The sequence below is a fragment of the Pseudopipra pipra genome, chromosome 2 (genome assembly GCF_036250125.1).
Source record: "Pseudopipra pipra isolate bDixPip1 chromosome 2, bDixPip1.hap1, whole genome shotgun sequence".
Classification (NCBI taxonomy): domain Eukaryota; kingdom Metazoa; phylum Chordata; class Aves; order Passeriformes; family Pipridae; genus Pseudopipra; species Pseudopipra pipra.
In genome coordinates this window covers 79491002-79512871 of record NC_087550.1, presented here as the reverse complement: position 1 = coordinate 79512871, position 21870 = coordinate 79491002, and the positions used below count along the sequence as shown (strand labels likewise).

At 43.2% G+C, this 21870-nt stretch overlaps 1 protein-coding gene across 3 annotated transcripts in view; it reads right to left on the bottom strand.

The window, feature by feature from the left end:
• Positions 1-14068, bottom strand: part of PCCA (propionyl-CoA carboxylase subunit alpha) — a 276287-nt gene extending 262219 nt beyond the window's left edge. Inside the window, exons 1-4 of one of the 3 annotated variants that reach the window (XR_010428426.1) lie at positions 13961-14068; positions 6675-6752; positions 2167-2214; positions 2002-2070 (exon numbers count right to left, since the gene is read on the bottom strand). Coding sequence is in view for 2 of the 3 variants with exons in the window: in XM_064646092.1 (XP_064502162.1) it covers positions 2002-2070; positions 2167-2214; positions 6675-6752; positions 13961-14014 (249 nt within the window). In the remaining variant the exon portion in view is untranslated. Of the gene's footprint in view, positions 1-2001; positions 2071-2166; positions 2215-6674; positions 6753-13758; positions 13778-13960 lie in introns of those variants that run through there. The other 2 variants (XM_064646092.1, XM_064646093.1) reach the window with 2 other exon arrangements.
• Between the last annotated feature and the right edge of the window lie 7802 nt (positions 14069-21870).

Sequence of the window (21870 nt, the reverse complement as noted above, 5' to 3'; positions counted from 1 at the left end):
GCATTTATTAGTCTCGTCTCTTGTTCATGAACTCAGAATGTCAGCATCCCATTTAACACACTTAATGTTATCTTTATGAACTGCCATAAGTATATTAATGCATTTCTGAGATACCAGCTTGGATTTCCTTTCTCTCGTGAACTATTACAAATTAAAGATCCTATCTGTCTTTTAAAGCTAAGACAGCACTGTAGATCGAAGCAACATAGACACATTTTCAAATTCCTCTTTGTAATGCACTATTTGTACTCCTTTCCCTAAGGTCATGAGTTACACTTTTTCATGTCATTATACTTTTTCATGTCATTCTTACTCCCTCATTATGTTTTCAATCTTTGTTTTTACTTACTGCTTTCAGATTTTTTTCATAGTCTCCAGATCGTAGAGTCCACACAATAAACAGACACGCTGGAGAGAAGACCAATTCATTTTCTCAAGTCTATTATGGACTGGTGAAAGAACATGTTTTCTTTTTTTAAACAGCTTTTTAAGTCTATTTTCAGGATGAATTCACCCCAGTGAACAAGGCTATGCAGTGCTGCTAAACAGTCAATCCATTTATCCTAACAGCAGATATCATATATATAAGACGGAATTCAAGCATCTATCAGCATGCTTCGGTTTTACTAGAGGAATCATAGGTCATACACAGTAGTTTGTATTCATATTCACATAACCCTTGGTTTCCAAAAGAAACAGAATTTATCATGATGTCTGACATCTCCCCATTAAGAATTTCATTTCAGTTCTCTGAGCACTCACAGGCTACTACACTCTACCAGTTACGGCTACCAGTTGAAATCCAGACCAAGTATACTTTCCATTCACCTCAAACAAATTAATTACTTGGCATAAAAATCCTTCAGTAGAGCATTCCATAAAGTCCCATTTCAGTCCCTTGCTCTATCTACATATGAACTGAGCTGGTCATGTAGTATTAGAACCACAAAGGAACTCTGACAAAAACACTGTCAAAGTCCAAAACTCCCAACAGTTCTCGCCTTTCACTTAACTCTGAAAACACCTAAGTTCTAACTACTTTCAGATTTCATCAACCATGCTTCAGTTTTTCCAAAGTTGAGTAACTCAACATCTATATTCACAAGTCCTGTCCTGCATACAATACACATTTTTTTCCCTGATATCTTGTCTGAGTGACTTCTTTTGTTAAATCATAACAGGGTTTTTACTCCCTTCCAGATTTCAACAAACTATCCTGGGACATGGGATTATCCCTAGCCATTTCTCCTGTAGCAGTTCTACTGTAGTAGAGTGTGTTCTCTTAGTCAACAAGGATACGCAAGTATGACTACACTCGCTGTTATATCACAGAAGAAATTATCCCCCTATTCTTGCCATGAATGACTTCAATTATTTCTAAAATAGAGACTACGAGGACCTGAAAATGGGCAAGTAGCTAGACAAGTACCTTACTTGTCCGGAAAGTCATTTTACCACCTTCCTGCCATGATGCTGAATATTTAAGGCACCTCAATATCCGAATCAAATGGAACAGCTCCAGTAGGCCTGTTCAGCACACCTGGTGGGAGAGGGCACTTCTCGGGGAAGGGGGAAGAATGAGCTGGATTTACCAGGCACAGGAAAAATTTATACTAAGCTCTACACCATCTAAGATCCACTTTTCATTGCCTTTTTTGTGTACATTAGCAAAACATAATTTAAGTGTCATTGCCACTCATACTAGGTGCACATATCTGTGTGCACATGTATCTAGCTTAATCCACACAAAGAGGAAGGTAACATTTACACAAGCAAAACATAGAAGAGTTCACAGAAAAGATATGCTAAATACTTGTCTAATTCTCCCTCCAACTTGGTATCTCCACTCCGTTCAAGCACACAGAGGAAAAGGACATACAGAAAGATACTTCAGAATTGCCAATATGCTTACCACAATAATCAACAAACCTGTATAAAAGCTGCAAGTCTTGCAGAATTACTAAGAACCCCATTTTCCATTTGAATTCAAGTAGTACTTACAGCGTTGGCATCAACATCACTGTGTATGGCAACAGTTTTAATCCCCATCTTCTTACACGTTTTGATGACCTACCATATAAGAAGTGACAATTATGAATATTTAAAATATCAATAATGTAAGAATTAACTACAAAAAAAGAAAAAATTAAAAGACTACATACTTACTCGGCATGCAATCTCTCCTCTGTTGGCAATAAGGAGTTTTTCAAAAGTCTGAAGGGAAAAGAACAATAAGAATCTTGAGATATGAACAGAACACAAGTTTTTCTCCCTCCAGAAACATGTATTCTTTTCTCCTCCACTTCCACTAAAACCATGGTTTATCCATGAGCTTGTAATTCTGAGATCACCTACTTTTAAAAGAGTTCTGCTGATTTAACAGTGATGATATAACAAACAGTATGCTTTACTAGATCTACCTAGCACACACACAGGTTTAGAAGAAAAAGGTTTTGACTATTCACACCAGCATTCTTTGGCTCTCCTTACCAGGCACTGTGCAGAAACTAGAACCCTACAGCAGCAGCTCTAGGAACCAGTCAAGTCCAGGGAAGAGGTGCAAGCAGGTATGCTGCCTCGCATCAGCACAGGTACATACTGGCAGTATGCAGATACAGTGCTGACAGGTACAGTGGTCAGTGCCCCTAATCAGTATAGATGACCTGGAATACAATACTCATCTGTTACGGGAGAACTTTAAAAGACATTCCAATCATAAGGAAGAGAGAATTCTCTCTACCTAGGGCATGGGGGGGTAAAAGACCAACACTTCCATGCTGTCCAGGCACTCCTGCTGAGTTATACCAGCTAGCCCCTACTCGTATCTGAGCCTCAGATGAGGAACCTGGCAAAATCTTTCATTGCCATCATGACACTGTGTGGTGGGGGAAAAAAGTGGTTTTTCCCCCTGGAGTTAAAAAAAATGGTAACCCCCAAGGGGGTGGTGTCTCTCTTGGTGTTAACCCAATCAGCGCTCCTGCAAAATTAAAACACATCACACCAAACCAGAAAAGAAGGGTGATGTTGTAGTTGAAGATGAGAGTGGCCATGTTCTGAAGCCACGAGGAGAAGGGGCAGGAGCCCCGTTGGGGGCTGGGCCCCCCCAGCCCCCAGCTGGGGGGCTACAAGAACTTGGAACAGTGTTAAACTGGGCCGAATTCCGTAGCAGAGAGCTGAAGGAGTTTCTCCGCTGTGAGCAGCAGCAGGAGATACTGAAAAGCAGCGGCAGAGCAGCAGCGAACGGAGAACAGTGGCAGAAAACCGAGAGATAAGAAGAAACAGCAGAGGCAGCTTGCAGTCAAGCAGGAAGACACAGAGATCTCTAATGGAGAGAGAGAACTAAGCTCTACAGACAGACTTTTGGGGTAAGAACTGAACCAAGAAACGCCCAAAACCCCTTTTGAGACACCTCCTAGAGAGGAGGGGTGGTGGACTCCCATTTGAGGGGAGTCTTGGAATGCAGCAGTACCGGCAATAGGAGCTAAGAAGCTCAGACGTCCCAGAGCTGGACCAGGATGGCCAGAAGGAATGCGGGGGAAGTGGCCTGCCCCCCTCCACTGCTGCTGCCAGGCTGGCAGCCTGAGACAGAGCATAGGAGCTCTGGTAGAACTCTTGAGGTAAAGACTTTCAACTGAAAGCTGCCCGAGACGTTCTGTCTCAGAGGTAAACCCCCTGAGGAAAGGGACCGTCACGAAGACCTCTGTACTTTGTGATATGACGTGGTGAAGTAAGCCTTTTTGTCCTGGTTACCGCAACCTACAAGAGAGAGAGACCTTTGCTTGGAGTCAAAGGGCCGAGATGAGACCCCCTTTGTGTATAATGGAAAGAGATCCAGCTACAGCTGCTGCATGGAAGAAGAGACACTGCTGTTCTGAGAGTGTAAAGGATCTTTTCCTTCTTCCCTTTTGGACTTTTATTGGAGGGAGAAGAGATTTGATCCAATGTAAATACTGATTTATCACAGGAAAGATAGTTAAGATTATGTATATGATGTATTATAATATTTATTTGTATATGATTGTAATATAATTCCCTTCCCCTATATTGTCTTGTGCTGTGTCTGGAAAACCCCATCTCACACTAGGGTGAGTTGTGGGAGGGGGGCTTGGACTCAGGAATTGGATTTTGGGGGTCTCAAACCACCAGACACTGTTACACACTCAATACACAGTGCAACAGAACAGCAAATCAAACTTAGTACACCACTGAAATTCACTGTCACCTTTCACACTGGAGTGCACTTAGTGCTTCAATACTTCTGTCATGGCTGTAAGAAGGGGATAACAAGCTGTCAGAAGTCAGTAAGCCTCAAACCCCAGGCAAAACCTTCCCATTAAGAAAAGAGTGGTGCAAGAGCATAGCTGCTCAGCATAAAAATCTCATCGCTGGGAGTAAAAATTATTCTTGTCACAGACCTTGCTACTAAATACACAGGTGCAGTTTGATACTGCACTTGCTTTGTTGTAAATACAGACTGCCACTGAAAGGGACAGTCCTGCTTTACGCACTTATCCCCACTGCTTTCCATGCACCAGACCTAGCAGGGATCCAGCTCCAGGACAGGGCACCAGTTTAACACAGTAATCGAACTGTCTTACTCTGTTTCCCATGCTCTAAATAAAAACAGGACAGGGAACCAGCAGGACCTCTCCCTTTCAGGGGCAACCTGCAATCATATCACATCAGGTTGATCCAACTATACCCTAAGACAGTCGACAGCTATTCTCCCCCTCTACACCAAACAGCTGGTTTTCATATGGACTTGGGGAGAAGGAAGTATTGCCACTGCAACAATTAAACTGTTTGTTAGCCTCACAGTCATTAGTTAATTTGGGGAGGGGAAGATAGGTGTTAGAGGAGAGGAAGGAACACCACAAAACTCCAACAGGAAGTGCTATTGACAAACTAGAATACATACTGTTTGTTCCCCTACTCCAAACAGACAAACTCAAGGTGCCCTTAACAAAATTTACTTTTTCAAAGTCAGGGCTGAGCTGACATCACATGACCAGTTTAAAAATACTACCACATGATAACACCATAAAGAAATTAAGTGACAAGAAACCCTCCAGGTAAGAGCTGCACAGCAAGCTTATACAGCAAATTCAGCCAGATCTGCTGAATAACACTGCCTGGGACACAGGCACACCACACTCAAAAGATGATCTTAAACGCTCTTAAGCAAGCTCAATTAATTATCAGAGGTACAAATACTTTAAGAACACCACATGAGCCAGCAATTTGTTTGGAGAGGTTTTTTTAGCTGGAGATCTGATCTAAAAAAGATATCAATTGTTCCTGAATCTAAATTTCAACATTCTAGGTACCTAAAGATTTTTAGGCACACAGACTTGAGGGGGAATTAAAAAAATACTTCCAAATACTTGGCATTGAAAAGTTTAATGAATCGAATACTCCATTCAACTTACTTCTTGGTATGTAAAAGCTGTTTTATTAATCAGCTGTGGTCACAGTACAAGACAAGACTTTCAGTATCAAGATGTTAAGAATATTTGACATTCATTTTAATTTTCCAATTCTACAAAAAAGACACTGAGAGACTGGTCTCTTGCTCCTGCTGTTAGAGGCTAGTCTCAAGTCCAGCACAATAAGAAAAAATTAAAAACCACACACTGCTTTGAAGTAACATTTTTTAATGTCATTTCCACTAATTAGCCTGAAAAGGTTTCACATGAAAGTCTCATCATTACAAAAACATTAGAAGGGGTAGTGAATGAAAAAAGCAGAAAAGAGCTTAAACCATCTGTAGTAGCCACTGGTTGAAACAACAGCTCCTATTTGAGAGAAACCAAATACCCAATTACTTTATCTAAACATAACTATGCATTTAGAAAAGGAAGGAGACCTGATTAAGCAAGGACTTTAAAGAAAAAATAAATTTTCTGAAGAAATCTGTAAAGCCATATTGTTTTTCCCTGTTTCCTAGTACTATCTTACTCATGGTTAATTGCTTCTACACTTGTATATAAAGGGCTTCTACACTGGTAGAATACCAGTCCTGAATTGCTATCATCTTTGCCCTTGAATACTAGCATACCTTCAGTCACATTATTTTTCCTAGTGCGTTACTTTGTAGGCCATGCCAAGACAATCTTCTATAAGGAAAATTTTTCTTGGCTCATAACTGAAAATTGAGATTGCTGCTGCACAAGACCCAAGATGAGGATTTGCTATTCTCTGCAGGCCTTAAAGGCCCATCTTTATCCAAGCTCTGAAGTTCCCACCCTCACGCCAGATCATCTAACAAATCATGCTGCCACTATTACATACTTCTGTTTCCACAAAAAGCTTTTGGCTAGTCTAGCTCCCAGATGTTTTAACAGGCCCATTACCACCCACAACTATGCAAAACATTAACAGTTGTTTCATAATAATAACATGTTCAGGCCAGTATGCAACTTTTCCAAGCTCACAATCACTTATTCAACCTTTTGGTATACACTTGAAGTAGTATCCAATCTTGACAAGCATCCCACAAAAGTAACTTCCCTTTCGGTTTAAAAAAAGGGAAGAAAAACATGCTATTAAACCAGTGACAGGTTATACCAGGAGAACTACCATTGTTAGTAGCAGCACCAGGGAGAGGATAGTTTAAACCAACTGCCAGCAGTAAAGTAAAATGTCAAAGAGAAAACATGCACCATATTACTTACCTTTTCATTTGGATCATACACGGACGAATACAGTTTATGTGAAGTTATAAGGCACCATCTTGAACACAGCGTTTCACACTATAGAAGAAAGAGGGAGTTAAACCATTTTCTCCTGTTACCGTCTGCCATTAAAAACATTTCACACACTGACATCCTGAGGAAACTTCCATATCCCTTTCACTCTCTCATCAAGTGGATGAAAGCTCATACAGAACTGCCCTTCCCCAAGCACACACCCACAAAGAGTAACCAGAAACAATTCAGAAATTCTAGATATGAAGTCATTAGCTTAGGTATAAGCAGAGCCACACTTGATCACCCACTTGGAATCAAAAAGACTGCAAAATCCTTTACACTAAATATTGTCTAGCAGGAAGCATGAAACAGTAGTGACTGGCAACTGCCAGAACTCAGAATCTGTCAATTCTGTCTGAAAGAACTCTTTTCAAGAGCTGCAGAAATCTAAGTAGTAGAAAGTAAAGGCTCTCCTGTGAGAAGGTTCTCCTGTATTTTTGGGGAAAACAATATGAATATGGACTACATTAGAAGACCAAAAAATAAGGAACCATATGTTCGTATAAAGAGGTTAATTAGAGAATTCACTTGCACCTTCCACAAGGGTAGTGAACTTGAGATAATTGAAAAATTGTTAAAATCTTAAGTTTCCTGAAAGCTTATACTGATCTGGAAGTAACAGTGGCTGGCAGCAACTGGAATGAGAACACTCCCTACACAGCCCTCTGGCCTGATCAAGTTTGAAAATAATTCTCATGTTGCATCACAGAAAGCAGAAAACAGCCCAGGATTGAGAAGGTCATCACATTTGTAATGCAGCTGATACTATAATCTTATAAAGGAAAAAAATATTTCAATAAAAGTACTGTAATACAGAACTAAAGGAAGCCTTAAAGCATACCATCTCATGCCAGCTCCAACCAAACCTCATGAGCAGAAAGCTACTATAGTTTCACAAACCATTTAGATGCCATTCACTAGTGGCAGACATAGCATACATTGTTCCCAGATAATCCAGCTGTGCTTAACTCTTCCAGAATGATTCATGTATATTAATTATTCTGAAACTAGAAAAAGTCAATTGAAAGCAACCGTTCCACCCTGTTTCACATGCTGGGCTCTTTCCCCTTCACTTTTTGTTTCACTGGGGGTTTTTTGCTTCTTTCATTTTTCTCACTTTACTCCTCAAAAATAAAATCCAGAGCAAACTGAGATGCGAACCATTCGATATACTAGAATCAAAACAACCAGAGGTTGGGGTTTTTGGGGGTTTTTTGTTTTTTGTTTGTTTTTTTGCAGGGATATATTACTCCTATCTGAGGATGTAACAGTACAAGCCTTTTCAGGCATTAAAGGGATGCAGTTAAGGACAGAATTCTGGCAGTTGCAATCACACCTACCAGCTGGTCCTTATTGCAAGTTTACAGAGCGACTGTAACATCTTCAGTGATTGTATTCTGCTCTAGACACTGTCAGAGGAAGGATAGCTACGAGTACACTCTCCTGCTCCAGAGTACACAGAGTCAAGCAGATTGAGTTCCTCTCCTCTGAAACACTATTGACAGAAGTGCTTGAGGGACAGCAAATAGTCTACAGAAGGTCATACAGGACACACATGAAAAGTCTCCACCGAGTTAATATTATTCATTGGAGAAAGTGCTTGTTAAGGGTCAGTGAGGCTAATCTAAATACTTGCAGTTAGCAGGGGAAAAGGGGACAACCAAGCAAGGGAGAAAAAGCTTCTGAACTTTCTTGTAAACACCTTTTATACAAAACTGGGTTTGAATGCTTATGAGAAACTAGAAGAGCTATGCACAGATGGAGACTGGAAGAAAAGGCTATGATGGGAAAAATCAGTTAGCATTAGGTTGTAGAATCTTAGCCATCTTGAAAAAAGCCTTGTTCAAACTTTTTATACAGAAACAGTAAAGTCGCCAAGCAATTAAAAAAAAATGGAAAAACTTTAAAAACCACTCAACTCTGTTTGTACACTACAGAATTGGACGGATTTCACATAAAAATCTTGTAATAGCCTAACCTAATTACGTACCTATGTTTAAAAATTTAGCTGCCTCCTCTCACACACACACACACAAATCACGTAAAAAACCAGGTTCAGCCCTGAATCGAATACATGTGGGGTAACTTCCTAAAACAAATCAAGCATATTGCTCAACTCAGATGGGAAGTTCCAACTCTAATTCACAGCTTTGGAAAGAAGAGGTTCTGTATGTATCTCTACCAATATACACTAAGGTTTAAGAGCTTGCTTAATCTAGAATCCACTTCAAGAAAAGTCTCTGTAGAGGTCTGCTCCCAGACACTATGAGCAATTGAATAATTACTTAAAAATAAACAAGCATATTGTAAATAATGCACATCTAAGGCCACAAAGGAACACTGCTAAATTGCCATCTCCAAATCCACAGCTATTCAGGTGTCATCATCTACTCCATGTTCCAAAGTTCCTGCCATAGGTAGGTTCATTAAAAGCTACACTGAAACCCCCAAAGAACTCTCAAACCACCAACCCAGCAAAACCAATCTAACTCTCAACTTACATCCTTAATTGGCTGCCTCTACAAAACCACACATGCCCTAGGTATTATACCCTACTTAGAAATTTCCTCAGAATACTGCAAAGAGAGCTCAGCTTGATCTAGTGACTTTTTTGTATCCTGCAAAACTAGGAGAGGGCAGTAGAGTCATCAGGTATGACCTATTTTTGTCATGACTTGTTACTTCAATTTGATAAAACTTTTGACTCTTGAAAGCCCAAGAATGCAGATTATTAATTTATGAGAGCTCAACTCTGAACTTCTGCATTTGGCTTGGAGTTTCCCACCTCTAACGAATCTTCAGAAAATGGTGTTAGCACTGTATTTTAGAAAAGCATCTTGCTTTATCTATTAATGGTGCAATAGCCAAACTGAGCTGAAACCTAAACAGCTGTAACAGTTATAGAATAACTTCATATAAAAAAATTCAAACTACACAGGAACTTGTAGAACAGTATGCCCAACGCACACTGCCACTTTGAGACCTCACAGTGAACCTGCCTCCCCTCAGGGACCCAGTGCAGCCCTAGGAAATCTCTTCAGGTGGTTTAAGGACACAGCATACAACAGCAAAATAGATCATTAACTCGTTTTTCAGATATGGTTTACCCGTGTGTTTTTAAAGGTTTACATGCCCTCATTGAGGAAGGAAATTTCCTCGCCATACTGGTCAGCTTGTAAATAACTCATTGATACTGAGCTTTACAGGCAGAAAAAGGTCTCAGTGTTGAAACAGAGGTACAGAATTCCAGATTTCAGACAGGAAAAGCATCGTATATCAACATTTGCTCTAAGTCTAGTATGGGAAGGAATGTATATTTTAGAATTACTAGAAAATACAGTAAGCAATACCGAATAGTAACAGCCAAACTAGCACACCTATTTTCACTAGACTTAAATTCGACTTTCTTCCATTAAGATTTTTGCCCCTACATTTTCAGAGATTCAGGTTTCAGATACTATGAGAATAACCCCCTTATCTTCATGGTGTATCTACTCGTAGCCATCAGTATTCACGAGCAGTTATAAACATGAAGACAATGGGGGCTTTTTCACATTTTGATTATACAGCAAATGTTCCCAAATCTTTTTTATTTCAACTCATTTGACATCGTAATTCCCTGTCTATGGAACTTTACTGATAGAGTATGTATAAAGCACATAGGAAGCAGGCACCTTCAGGTGGCTGCAAGACTTTCAATTCATAAGGCAGAAAACACAGCTTCCTAGGACAATATTGTACGAATCTTGTAAATGGTAAAGCAAACATAATGCTTCTGTTCTTTTCTCTAAGAAAGCACTTTCCTTTCCTTTGTACTCCCAGAGTCTTGGAGAGCCAAGCACTTGTAACCGTAAGCAGATCCCCCTGAAGCCAACTGCAAACACAGATGTAGGTTCTGTAAAGCACACTGCACTACACATAAGAGTTCTTTCCCTCTGACCGGGTTTGAGAAACATTCATAATTCTAAGAACAGAAAATCTGGTTTTCGTATTTGCCAACACAGAACACAAACTACAAACAAGGACACACTCATTCATCTAAGGCTGTTTCTTTAAAGTCGGTCATTCCTATGCCCATGCAGCTTCTCCTCTGTGCCAGTCCCTGAAGTTCATATAGTCACACAGTGAACCAGACATGGGAATACAACCACCTGAGAAGATATTCAAAAGGAGTGTGGAAAAATATGTTCTCAGGCAGACTTTAGTCCAGCTTATCCAAGATATTTACACAGCAGTGCTGGCACAAGTTGGAGGGAGACAGGAGCTCAAAAGGAGCAGCCTGTGATCAAGACCTAGCAGCTGCAGAAAGTTGGAACAGTTTCTCATGCAGCAGCTTAAACAGCTCCAGGAAGGCTGGCTAGCACCTGTGAAACAGATCATGGCAGTGTAACAACCAATGCAAGTTTGGGGCAGGCAAAATAACGAATTAATTAAAGCACGAAGTGTTTCAGAACAAGAGTGCCATTTTTTACTCAGTGTAGACTTTAACGATCTCAACTTTTTGTCCTTTCAGAATTAACTTTTGCCCATAGGACGTGGCACAGCATGCTTTCCCTACAAATTCCAAAAAGCTACTCCTGGAAGCAGGAAGAAAACCAGAAATCTCTACCTGCATTATGCTTTGATAGTGCTTGTCAGTACTAAAATCTGTAGTTTACATACTAGAAACAATCACTGAACTCCAGAAGTCTATGGCTACATTCGTCTCCCCAGACTGGTGATCACGTGAACTCCCTTCCCTAATGACAAATGATACCAATCTTGCACCCCATCAGCCTGATGCTTCTGTTCTCAAACAACAGGGAAAATTTTTCCCTGGAATAACAGCATGCTAAAAACAATATCAGAAGAGAGCAAGGAGCTCCTACTGTACAGATAACTTCCATGACTTAAACGCTGGGTGCACAGATGGCAGAGAAACTTTCCATACATTTAGTTCAGTGATTAGAAAACTGATCTACACTGATGAAATCTATCTCAGCAGTTTACCCTTGAATTCATGAAGTATTTATCACTTTGTTCTACACTATTTTAAACCTTCTGAGTCTGACAGCTCTCTCAAAAGAGTTTCACAACTGAAATAGCAAAAGCCATCTCTCATCCTCATTCTGTAACTACAGACTTCTTTCAACATCAGATTTTCTCCCAGCTCCAGAAGTGCAAAGCACTCAAAATGAAATTTTGGTTATATTCTAAACAGAACCAGTTCTGCATAAAACCTAAACAGAAGTGATAGGCACTAAATTAGAAACACTGCAAAGAATCAAATCCGCAGCTCAGTGGTTTTTTGCATCCTTCTCCTGTGGTCCTTTATTGATTCCCACATGAAAGTAGCAAAGGAAATTAAGGACATCTCATTAGCCACTAGCCTTTGCAAAAATTTTAACAGCTCCTAGCACACTAAAGTTTGAAGACATCAATTATATTATTTGTCTGTCACCAAAACATTAGAGAATCTATGAAAGCAATTTCCAGGCAAATTTGTTTTATTAGATGTTTCCCAATACACTGTTGTCTTGACGCTGACTTTCATACACGGATATTAAAGGTTAGAAATCACTTCAGTTACATAAATCACAACACTACTAGGCAGCTAAAAAACCACTTTATTTCACAAAGGTGCCGTTAATGTAACATTTCCATTCTGCTTACACTGCTGCAGCCAGACCACGCCCTTGAAATGCCACATAGAAGGAGACAAAGTAGGCCTTTTTCAGGGAGGCTCCAAAGGACTGACACCAAAGTCTTAGGACTATTTAGTAGGAACAGCAAAAGCGTTCCACATCTATATATACACACACTTAAGGCTACCAAAAATAAAGGAGGACAAGCCCTCTGTTAATTTCAAGTCATCATCTCCAATTAAACAACTTTTTTGCTTTTCAAGAAAACAAGTTTACTTACGTATATTTCCTAAGGAAAAATACTTGCATAAAACACATGCTCTTTTCCTCTTTAATCCCTTCTCAAAATGCCCTGCCCACATAAACCACCTCTTTTACATGATCCCTAAAGACATGTGATGAGTTCTTTACAGTACTGCTAGGAGGGAACATTTCTAGACAGAAATCTATCCTACACCACACCCCCAGGGGTACACTGGGGAAAACATTTTCTGCAAGTCACTCCTTTCTTCTCCACTGGAACCTGCAGACGTCCACATAAATTTTCCTTTTCAGGAAAAAAAAATAATTCTTCCTATTGTAAACAATTAGAGATATTTTGCACTACTCTTCCCATAATGAAACTACTTGTAGTGTCATTCAACTGTTACACAACACTATGTGTTAATGCTGCTTGTTCTTATCTAAAATAATCTTCTTCTAACACAATCTGTAGAAGTAACAGACGAAAATAAAGCAAGTGCCTCAGTGAAAGCACCCTAAGTATCTGGGGTAAATGGGTGGGTGAGGAGAGAAGAGATAACAGTTCCACGAAGCTTTCTCTATTAGCCAAGATTTTCCAACTAAAAATAGCACAAAACTACCCTCTACCCCAGAGCTTTGATAAGCTCTCGTTTAACAGAGGGAGAGGGCAGAAGGGATCTGGAATCACAGAATGACAGGATCATCTGAGTTGCAAAAGATGCCGGAGATCACAGAGTCCAACCTGTGCCCGAACATCACCATGAACTAGACCATAACACTGAGTGCCACGTCCAGTCTTTTCTTAAACACCTCCAGGGACGGTGACTCCACCACCCTGAAGCATCAAAACCCTGTGCAGCAGCATAAAATTAATTAAAAAAAAATAACTAAACCGCCATGGTCTCCCGGCAACACGCCGATTGTTTACACCAAGGAACGACCTCTCGGATGCTGGCAGCCCTCAGGCACAGAAACCAGAAGGCAGCTCTTACAGCTGCCCGGCACCGCCGCCCCCCAGCCGGCACCCGCCGGCACCCCCGGCCGCTCCCCACCGCCCACCCGGGGCCAGAGGGGAAACACCCCCCACGCAACCCCCCGGCACCGCCGCGGCCGCAAGGCCCCGGACACAGAGCTCCCCTCACCCAGCCGGAGGTTCCCGCCCGTCACACGGGGACGCTCCTCGTGGGGGGCTGACATCCAACTTCCCTCTTTCCCCCCGCACACAGGGAACAGCCCCCGCCCGGCGAGCCCACTCGGCTCCATCCACGGGGACCCTCCGCCGCCCCGGAGCGCGGCCCCGCAGCTCAGTGCCCGCTCCCAGGCCGGCCCCTCGGCACCGCTCACCCCCGGCCGCCCCCGCCGGCCGCCCCAGCGCAGCAGCACCGCCGCCGCCGCCATGTCCGCGCGCGGCCGCCGCTGCCCGGCCGCCCTTTCACCCGCGCCGGCGCCGCCGGGGCCGCGCCGCGCGCAGCCAATCCCGGCGCGCGCCCGCCTGCCCGGGGCGGGGAGGGGCGCGAGGGGCCCGCCGCGTGTGACCCTCCTCGGGGCTGCGCGTGCGCGCGCCCGTGGCCCCGCCCCCCCCCGCGCGCGAGCTGAGCCCGTGCGCGCGCGGCGTGAGGGGCTGCCCCGGGGCGGCACCGAGCCCCGAGCGCCCACATGGAACCATGGAATATCCTGGGTTGGAAGGGACACAGCTGCTCGTGAATTTCATTCAGTGATGCTTGAACAAATAAATCACAGATTATCCTGAGTTGGAAGGGACCCACTGGGATCATCCAAGTGCAACTCCTGGCTCTTCACAAGACGTCCCCAACAATCATACCATGCGCCTGAGAGCGTTTTCCAAACACTTCTTGAACTCCGATAGGCTTGGTGACCGCTTCCTTGGGGAGCTTGTTCCAGTGCTCAACAACCCTCTGGGTGAAAAACCTTTTCCTAATATCCAACCTAAACCTCCCAACACAGCTTCGTGCCGTTCCCTCACGTATGGGGCTGCCTGTGCACCTGCCAGGAGCCACAGCAGCACAGAGAGGAGATCCATCCACCCACCGGACTTCCCCGGGGTGAGGGTGAAAAGTGCAACTGTGTCAGCTGCCTTATCCAAGCTCCTGCCCTGTGGAACACAAGCAAGGCCGGCATGAGAGGGGTGCTGCTAATCTTCTGCAGGAACTACTCACTGCTCAGCTCCCCAGCACACAGTACTCCAAGTCATCCTCTTCTAAAGTGACCCATGCAGCTGAGTGTGGGTTCTCCGCTGCAGGTGTCCTGGATTTCAGCTGATAGGGATTGGCACTACTCTGTCACATCTAAGTGAACTGTCATCCCAGGAAACGCTATAAAAGAGTTCTACCATGATAAGAGTGCCTAAGAAGCATCACTGTTACCATCTCAGACTTCTGTTGAAATACAACAGAAGCAGAAGCTGCCCACAACACAGAAGTGTAAAAAAGGCACCATCCAAGATGTTCAAAGCAGTGTTCACAAAGCATAACACTTTTTTCCTTTAAATAGTGTTATTTCCAATATTTGGTTTTTTCCTACAATGGTAATGGGCGAAATGAGGGTAGACCTGAGCGTCCTCTTTATCCTTGCTCCAGCAGCAGATCAAGACTACATTTTCTGAAGACGAAAGACATTTAGTAAAGGAAAGGGAGTAGGTCATATGCAGTTTTCAGTTCACTCCCAAGACATCTTTGTGACAATCTCCCAAGAGAGCTAGAAGACAGCAAAAAAAAAAAAAATCCATAAGGAAAAGGTATATAGGCAATACACATAGTTATATTAGGAATAAATCCCTCAGAATTTAGATACAAGCTAGGTCCTCAAGCAGGTAAGAAGGCAGTTCCTTGACAGCCAGAAGACTGTGTAACTGCAGTAGCCATTGTTAGAGAGGTTTTACCAGATTACATCACCCCCTCAATTCACACATTATTACATCATTTTTATACCACGCTTTTATAGTCTTCAGTAAATTCTCTCAGGCTGTATGTACAATCACATTCTGCAATGAGAGCCAGGATGTCCCAGAATAACTGGCACATTCCCATGCCGCAGGGAGGAACCAGAGGAGGCAAAAAACTGCTGGGCAAGTGAGTTCACCCAAACGTGGATATTTTCACCAGGCTCTAGCTGCACGGTCACCGCAGCAGAACACAAGTTCCTTGCATTTACACATAATATTGAAAAATTTGGCCTAGTTTTACTGTTTGACATTACTTTTTAAACCTCTTGTATCAGTATTTACATTCAAACTGAAAAGAGGTGAAAGCTGTGACCAAAAAAAAGAACACTGGTATCTGAAGGGAGGGTGTCAAGAGAATGGAGCCAGGCTCTTCTCAGTGGTGCTGAGCAATAAGACAAGGAGCAAAAGGCAGAAGCTGAAACACAGCAAGTTCCACCTGAACATGAGAAAGAACTTCCACCTGAACATGAGAAAGAACTTCCACCTGAACATGAGAAAGAACTTCTTTACTGTGAGAGTGACTGAGCACTGGAACGGGATGCCCAGAGAGGTTGTGGAGTCTCCTTCCCTGGAGATATTCAAAAACCATCTGGAAACAATCCTGAGTAACATACTCTAGGGGGTCCCTACTTGAGCAAGGAGGTTGGACTAGAAGACATCCAGTGATCCCTTCCAACCTTAACCATTCTGTGATCTCTGCTGCATACCAAGGATATGTGAAATAACTTCTCTTCCTTTCTTCCCAAGTGACTAGCAAAAATAAAATCAGCATTGCTTCCCCTCTGTTGCATGCTTATGATTTGCTCTGCTGTATGAACAGTGCCTACAACTGCACAGGTGAGAACAACACAAGAAAACTGTACTTAGTACGTCTAGAGGAGTTCATCGTATTTTCAATTGAAAGTCACAAGCAGACACTGCAGAGTTTTTTTCAGTACATGTGGAGAGCCTTGAAAGTAAAAGACACCAAGAGCAGAAGGGAGGTACTGACCACATTGTCCTTCATCACAGGCTCTGCGTTAGATAGATGCACAGAGATACACACCACAACATCATGTTATTGCATTAGAACAATATCCTGAGGCACCTGACGTCAGTTCCTCCTGCATGCATAAAGCAAACAGTCACACGGCATCTATGGGGGTGTTTTCTTTTCCTCTATAGAAGAGATTCTGTTTGCCGGCCCCAGTTGAAGGACTGGCAGCCACCTACAGAGATGCATCAAAGGAGGCCCCCCACAGCTGCAAAGGGAAACTGGCTGGGATTACACACAGACACCACCAGCTGGGTGCATAAAGAAGTTGATGAGAAATGGCCTAATGCAAGCCTGTTTCCAAGTGAAGCTAAGGCTCCTTACAAATGGAAGGGACTGGGAAAAAAAAAAACCTAGGAAAGGGACTGGAAAAAAAAAAAAGCCTAATCTTATTCCATTTGCACATAAAGTTCTCTGCTTTCAGTATGATTTGATCAGTATGACTGACAAATTTCTACTAACAGTCTTTTTGCCTATTCTATTTTGAAATGGATACTGCACACAAAATATAAAATTCTGTTTCTGTAAGAAAAGGAAGATATCTAATGGATCAAGATTATACACAATTACCATTGAACATTTGAAAAATAAAAAAGAGCCTAACATACATCACCATTGCAAAAGAAATTGTAGATATACAAAAATCGAATTGCAAAAATAAAATATCTAGAATAATTAAAGGATATATGAGTTTGAATAAAAACAAAGACCCTAGTCCTGCATGTCTACATTTGTAATGCCATAACTCTCAATACACATTCCCATCTCAGTTATTAAAGCTATTAATATGCATAAAGTTAAGTAGGTTTATAAGATACTGGAATACACTGCAACTTACTCTCTCATTATTTTGAGGGGATTCTGGGGAACTGCAGCTCTCAATACTGAGAATCTCCTTGATCCTTTCTGTAGAGCAGAAAGTTACCTTCATCTTCTAACATAACCCCAAACTCAGGACAGGAATCATAAGTTATTGTATCATCACCTAAATTTTAAGCAGTAACCCAGGGAGAAAACTGGAGTAATTGTAATACTTCATCTAATAAGGAAGATATTGTATCAGGTTTATAGAACATGAAATGCTTTATGCACAAAAGCCTGTGCCTGAAGAACTCAAAGCTAGAAAAATTCTTTGAAGTATCTCTTATATATTCTGTAAACAGCCTTTTCTCCTATCAACATTCTGCTCAATGCACTGCAAAATATGGAAATTCAGCCTTAGAGTCAGACAAGTCAATATCTCCCTACATCTCTCTGCTATGTACCTACAGAAAAACCTTGACTGTGAGGAGAGATCCTTCATACCAGACTCACCTAAGAGTGTCAAGAGTTGGAGGCTAGGGTGTTACCAGGCACCCCAGAGAAGACCCAAAGCCCAGCCACAGACACTGGGAAACCAGGCTGGGGTCCAAACTACCAACTCCCTGCCCATTTTGGGCACCTTGATTTCAACCCCATGCCCAGCTGCCCAGGCTTTGGAGTATGTTTGGGCTCTGCAGCAGAGACATTCTTCCATTTGTAAAGGCACCTAAGGATGACCCACATGGTTCAGAGCTGACTTGATCCTTATCTTGGCCGCCTGGCCTCAAGGGTGGTTTGAAGCCTGTGCGTGCTCTTTCTCCGAGGAACATGAACCTTCTAGTCATGATCATTCAAATTCACAGGCCATCAGGTCTCCTCAGGAAAGTCCTGAATCTCCCTGACCTCAGAAGCTTCTGAGTCAACAAAAGCACCCCTGGCCCATTCTTAGAGGTGCCTGACCTCATTCTACACCTGGCTTCAGGGGTGGCTTAATCTCCAGGCCAGGTTGCCTTGTTCTGTGACATTGTGATCTCCTTGGCCCCCAGAGGCAATCTGGCCTTGTGCAATCACATAGCTTAAGAAGCTGCTTTGGGACAGCCTGGATCACCCCAGCGACGAGGGCTGATCAGAGAGGGCTTGGAATACCCAAGTCCCTATGATTTCTCATAAGTGCCACCTCAGCCACTCCGACTACCAGCCTCCAGTGCTCTCCAGCATGAAGCAATTCCTCTCTCCAGCTTCCTAATCTTCTCAGGGACATTCTGAACCCCTGACTTCATGGGTGCCTCGATCCCCATCCTGTGAATACTTCCTCTGAGATATACTGCTTTCACTCCTGACCAGAGGCACAGGCTCCACCTGGGAGGCTGGATTCCCCATTTGGCTTCCAGGGTGACTTGTCACCCCTCTAGCCCTTGGGGTCTCCTCGGGGAAGGTCTGAGCCTTCACTCAACACAGTATGGCCTAAGGGGTGATCTGATCCCTTTTCCACCCTCAAGGACTGCTCTAGAAATCATCCTGTTCATTCCCCGAGCCCTGCTGCCAGCCAAGGGACTGTTCAGAGAGAGCTTGATTGTCCCACCCTTGCCCAGCCTCACTGACAGCTTCAGCATCATCCCATCTTCTTGCTGCTGGTCACACATACCCACACCCCTTCACCAGCCATCCAGTCCCTAGGACTCTTTGGTAGCAGCCTGAGCTGCTCCCAGCTGCCCAAGAGGAGCCTCAAAGCCCAGGAAGGGGTGACTCAGAGAGCCCTTACTTACTGTGCCCCCTGTAGGGGCACAGTACTGTAGGATCTCAACAGGGTGGGCAGACCTGGGTGCTGGTATCAAGGTCCATCAACAGTCCCAGACTGTAGAAGGCAGTGTGATGACTTGAGTGTAGTTTTATCCTGGAACTGGTGGAGTAGCAAGAGACAGCTGAAGACAAAGGCCAGCCAGGAGACAGAACAGAGACTGGAGACAAGTACACTGCCAACAACATAGCTTAAAGCAAGGCTGAAGGCTCAGGCCTGAGCTTAAACAGACATCCCAGGATATCGGCAGAGTCCCTTTGTCTTGGGGACCATGTCTGGTTACCCCTAGTCTGATGATTTGGATCAGACACAACTTTTAACTTTCTCACATCCTCAGGATGTTAAAAGCCCATTGACAGAAGCATGATGTGAAAACCAGGAGTTAAGCACTGCCTGCCTCAGAGCTAGCTGGAGTCTGCACAGATCCTGCAGCAGGGAGGGCAGGCAAAGGCTGGGAAGTAGAGCACCTTGTAGAGCTTTCCAAGCCCCTTGTGAGGTGCAGCCCTAAATGGCAGTAGTTATCAAGGAGAGCACATGCACACTTCGGGAAGATATCACACTTGGATGTGATGAAGTGATACCCCTTAGTGAAATTTCGTACAAGATTAGCACAGGAATCACAATTGTTTTGACAATGTGGAGTAAAGTCTCTGTGGGAATTGTGTTTTTCCTGTGATTTCATGGACTAAAGGGTTTCTACAAGACTGCATCAAAGTGGCAGGGATCCAGACAACTGGAGAGAGTTCTTTCAGGAGGAAAAGGATGAGAATCTGAAATTCACAAAAAGAATGCAAAAAGAACAAAAAAAAGTATTCCAGTGTAGCCTGGAGGTAAATACAACCATAAAGAAATACTGAAAAAGACTTGTGGGCTGGGGAGGACACAGACTGTGGCAATGTAAAGATCTTGCTTCCTCCTCTAGAGCCTTGGGACAAGGGTGTTACAGAACCAGTAAACACGATGGCCCCATAGGTCTGAGCAAACGTGAACTCACAGTGTTATTGACCCCATTGTATAGAAATTAGCTTCAGCTTGGGGCCTTGCTGAACAACTCCAGGAGGTGTCACACTTGTAGGACCAAGGAGGAGTTAGCACAATCAAGCGATTGCTAGGATTGCTGCTCAGTATTAAAGAACTCCCGTACATGGACAAAAGTTTTGCTGAGCCTCTTCTCTGTGCTGTTGTTCACATGGAGTGACAATGGGTTTGCCTAGTAGACTGAAATTTACTGCCTGCTTGTAATGTGAATAGTTTTAAACAGCTTTGGATCCTTTCTAAAGCATTACGAGTAAACCCACAGATTAAAAACAAATTTGTAATTCATTTGATTAAAAAAAAAAAAAAGTTGTCAGGACTAACAAAGATTTGCGCAATGGCTGTCTGGGCTGTCAAGCCCTAACAGAGTCCTGGTGAATTCCTGCCGTAGTATTTATTGCCTGAAGGTTCACTGCTCAGTAAACAGAATGGTACATTTAAATTTAAGATTGCTTTTAGAATTTGCTACTCCTGGGCATGGACAGGCTAAAGGAGATGATGGAATTCCTTAAAAGATGCAATAAATTCAACGGGGCTAAATCATTTGCTTGGATTCCAGCCATGGCATGAAAGCTTGGAGCAGAGAGGGAAGTTGATTTGATCAAAAGGAAAAGAAGCTTTCTTCTTGAGCACACAGTGCAACCATACCCCTGAGTACAGAGATGGAAATGAAACACAGAGGGAGGAAAAGGGAACATGCATGAGAAAAAGTATTTACTCAGTTCTGTTCCTGATAGTGGCACCCAGAACTGGCAATAGAATGTATGTGGCATGACATATGACACATGGGTGATAATCCTCATGTCAACCATGAGGATATTCCTGGCAGGTCCTCACTTGCCCTTGAAGGCTGTTTAAACCCCCTAAGCCTTTACAACTTCACTCTGGTATGAATTTCTCAATGCCCATGGTTTCGTATTCCTCCTTGGATTCTGTGATGACAAGAGGGGACAATGTATTCACCATATGGTGCTAGGAAGGACTGGATTTTGGTAGTTCAAAGGGTGGTGGAATTAACAAAGACTAACTTTTGAGGTATTGATTTCAGGAACCCCTGAGCACAAATAAGATGTTAAACACCGAGGGAAGACCACTACCACCACTGCTTGCTCTCTGTCTCTGCTTTTTTTTCTGAGAAAAAGAAAGAGTTGTTATCCATTCAATCCATGACCCAGATTGGTGACTGGGGAAGGCTGGGCTGGGCTCCAGGGCCCTAATTGTCCTGGTCAGCCTCACTGCACCCATACCATCAGGCCATTGACCCCATTTCAGCTCAGGTCTGGCTCATTAGGCCTGCTCTGTGCTGTCTGTTCCTGAATTATTATTCAGATTTTCTGGGTTGACCCCAGACCCAACTCATGACCTTGTCTCTGCCTGATGATGGTTGGACTGTCAGTGGAACCTTTGCTGTCACCACTCCACTTGGCTGCTGTGAGACTGCCTCACCTGAGTTGTGTACACCCTTGGCTCCTGCCTTACCTGATCCCTGAAAACTCACTCCAGTTTTTCATGCCTCCCTTCCTGAAGCCTCATCACCCAATCCCCATCCATTGCCAACACATTGCCCCTCCAGCAGTCATAGTGCAAGGTCAGAGTACCAAGTGAGGTAAGTTTGGGGCAAACTG